Raw genomic sequence first — 2,500 nt, forward strand, 5'->3', positions numbered from 1 at the left:
TTTGGACTGTACCACTGTAGTTACGTGAACATTGTACGAGCTGTAACCACCTTTCCCCACGTGTCAAGTCATTCTGTCCACGTGTGTGCAGGCACGGAGCAGTGGACCAACGGGCTGTGCGCGGCCGACTTCTGGGGCCGCCCCCAGGGCATGGAAACGTGGCGGGCCCCGTCGCCTGTACTGGACCTGTCCAACAAGACCTCCGTCAGCGCCGCGGCCGCCGCCGCCGCCTGGGCCGCCGCCCACAACAGCCGCGTGCCGCCCCCCCACCACCCCCACCCCCTCCACCACAGCACCACCACCGCTGCCGCCCTGCCCCCGCCCACCCTGGACCTCAAGCCTAACCCGCAGATAGGTGGGTGTTGCATGGGGGGTGGGGGTGGTCTGGGGGGTGGGGGGAGTGTGGAAGGGGGGGCATGGGGGTTGTTTTTGTTTGTTTTTTTAAGTTTTGAGTTTTGATTATATTTTTGTTTATTTAATCATGTTTGTTTGTTCACTTATTCATTAACTATTTGCTTGTTTATTCATTCATTCGTGTATCTGTATTTATTTATTTATTTATCTATTAATTTTATCTATTCATTTGCTTACGTACTTATTTCATTTGTTTGCATATTTGTTTGTTTATCTATCTATCTATCTATCTATCCATCCATCCATCTATCTATCTTTTCTATCTATCTATCTGTCTGTCTGTGTCTGTCTGTCTGTCTGTCTGTCTGTCTGTCTCTCTCTCTATCTGTTTATTGGAGGGTGCAAGAGATGTGTGATATCCTATTCCACCCCAGTGCTGTCCGTTGCTGCATCGTTTTGCTTATTGCCCCTAAACGAGGTCTTCTTTACTCATTTTTGTTGCTTACTGCTTAGCTTTCCTTCCTTCCTTCCTTCCTTCCTTCCTTCTCTCTCTCTCTCTCTCTCTCTCTCTCTCTCTCTCTCTCTCTGTTGTTCAGCGCTTAGTGATATCAGACAATCTAAGTTTATTCCTTCACAAAATATTAACGAAATACATGTGCTTTTAAAATATGATAAGTTTGTTGGTATCATCCAGGAGAGATATAGATGTTCAGAACTTTATCAGTTTTTCTTGCACAATACATTTACATTCAAGAGATAACGCAATGTCTCAATGATTCATTTTCGTTTGACACTGACCGTTGTATGATTATATGACACTTGTAAAATGGCTGCGATTTATCTTCTGTATATCCATGTACAACCCCTTCATGAGGAAATATGGCCTTGTAATGTATGAATCATTCGCATTCTCTCTCTGTCACAAAACCAAAAAAAAAAAAAACAGATGACGACGACAGCCTTCCCCCGACGCCCCACCCGCCGGCCCCGCCGCGCGGCATGACGGAACGCGACGCGTTGGCCATGGAGGCGGCGTCGCGGGCCATGGAGGAGGCCACGCGCAAGATGGAGGCCAGCCACCACCGGCCCTCCCCCCGCAGCACCCCCCTGGGCGGCGACAACGGGGGCAGCCCCCCGCGCAAGCGCCTGCTGACCGAGGAGGACCGCCTGCTGGCCCACGCCGCTGGGATGCCTAGTGCCCACCTCAAGATCACCAGCAGGAGTGAGTGGGGGGTTTTTTGTTGTTGTGGGATGTTCACGCCCTCTCTCTCTCTCTCTTTCTTTCTTTCTTTCTTCTCCAGTGTCCACCTCAAGATCGACCATCAGGAGTGAGTGGTTGTTCGGTGGTGTGGTGTGGTGTGGTGTGGTGTTGTTTTTGTTGTTGTTGTTGTGGTGGTGGTGGTGGTGGTGGTGGTATGTGTGTGTGTGTGTGTGTGTGTGGAGGTCTTCCTCCTCCACTTCCCGTTTCTTCTCCTCTCCTTTCTTCCTGTGTGTATTCCTTTCTCTCCATTTCTTTCTTTCTTTCTGTCTTCCTGTCTGTCTGTCTTTCTTCCTTTCTTCCTGTGTGTATTCCTTTCTCTCCATTTCTTTCTTTCTTCATGTCTTCATGTCTGTCTGTCTTTCTTCCTTTCTTCCTGTGTGTATTCCTTTCTCTCCATTTCTTTCTTTCTTTCTTCATGTCTTCCTGTCTTTCTTTCTCCTTCCTTCTCTCTCTCTCTCTTTCTTTCTTTCTTTCTTTCTGCTTCAGTCTCCTCCTCACGAGCACCAGCAAAAATAAGTGGTGTTGTGGGTTGTTCTGGTCATCTTCCTCCTCCTCTTCATTCTCCTCCTCCTCCTTTTCATATTCCTTCTTCTTCTTCTCCTCCTTCCTCCTCATTTACTTATTACTACACATTATCAAACTTCAAGAAAATCTTAAAACAGTTTCTTCACATCCATGACCACCACGTGATCTCAAATTCTTGGTATTTTCAGTTCACTATTCTTCCGGCCTTTCCGTGGTCTCCATAATTCTTTAATGACCCTTTTTTTTTCTTTTTTCTTTTCTTTTTCCTTTTTTGTTTTGTTGATCTTTGAGTGCTGGCACGGGTGCTATTCTTTGCGGGTGGGACGATAAAGTTCATGTCCCGTGTGCAGAATGGTGCTT

The 2,500-nt window shown here is 47.4% G+C and overlaps 1 protein-coding gene across 2 annotated transcripts in view; it reads left to right on the forward strand.

Annotated features, from left to right (window-relative positions):
• The window catches only part of LOC143297032 (uncharacterized), a 220,293-nt gene that overhangs the window by 206,626 nt on the left and 11,167 nt on the right, over positions 1-2,500 (forward strand). For both annotated transcript variants that reach the window (XM_076609198.1, XM_076609199.1), the window contains exons 6-7: positions 92-355; positions 1,301-1,576. In XM_076609198.1, the coding sequence (XP_076465313.1) occupies positions 92-355; positions 1,301-1,576 (540 nt within the window). The remainder of the gene's footprint in view (positions 1-91; positions 356-1,300; positions 1,577-2,500) is intronic.

Source organism: Babylonia areolata, chromosome 22 (assembly GCF_041734735.1).
Source record: "Babylonia areolata isolate BAREFJ2019XMU chromosome 22, ASM4173473v1, whole genome shotgun sequence".
In the NCBI taxonomy this organism is placed as follows: Eukaryota; Metazoa; Mollusca; class Gastropoda; order Neogastropoda; family Buccinidae; genus Babylonia; species Babylonia areolata.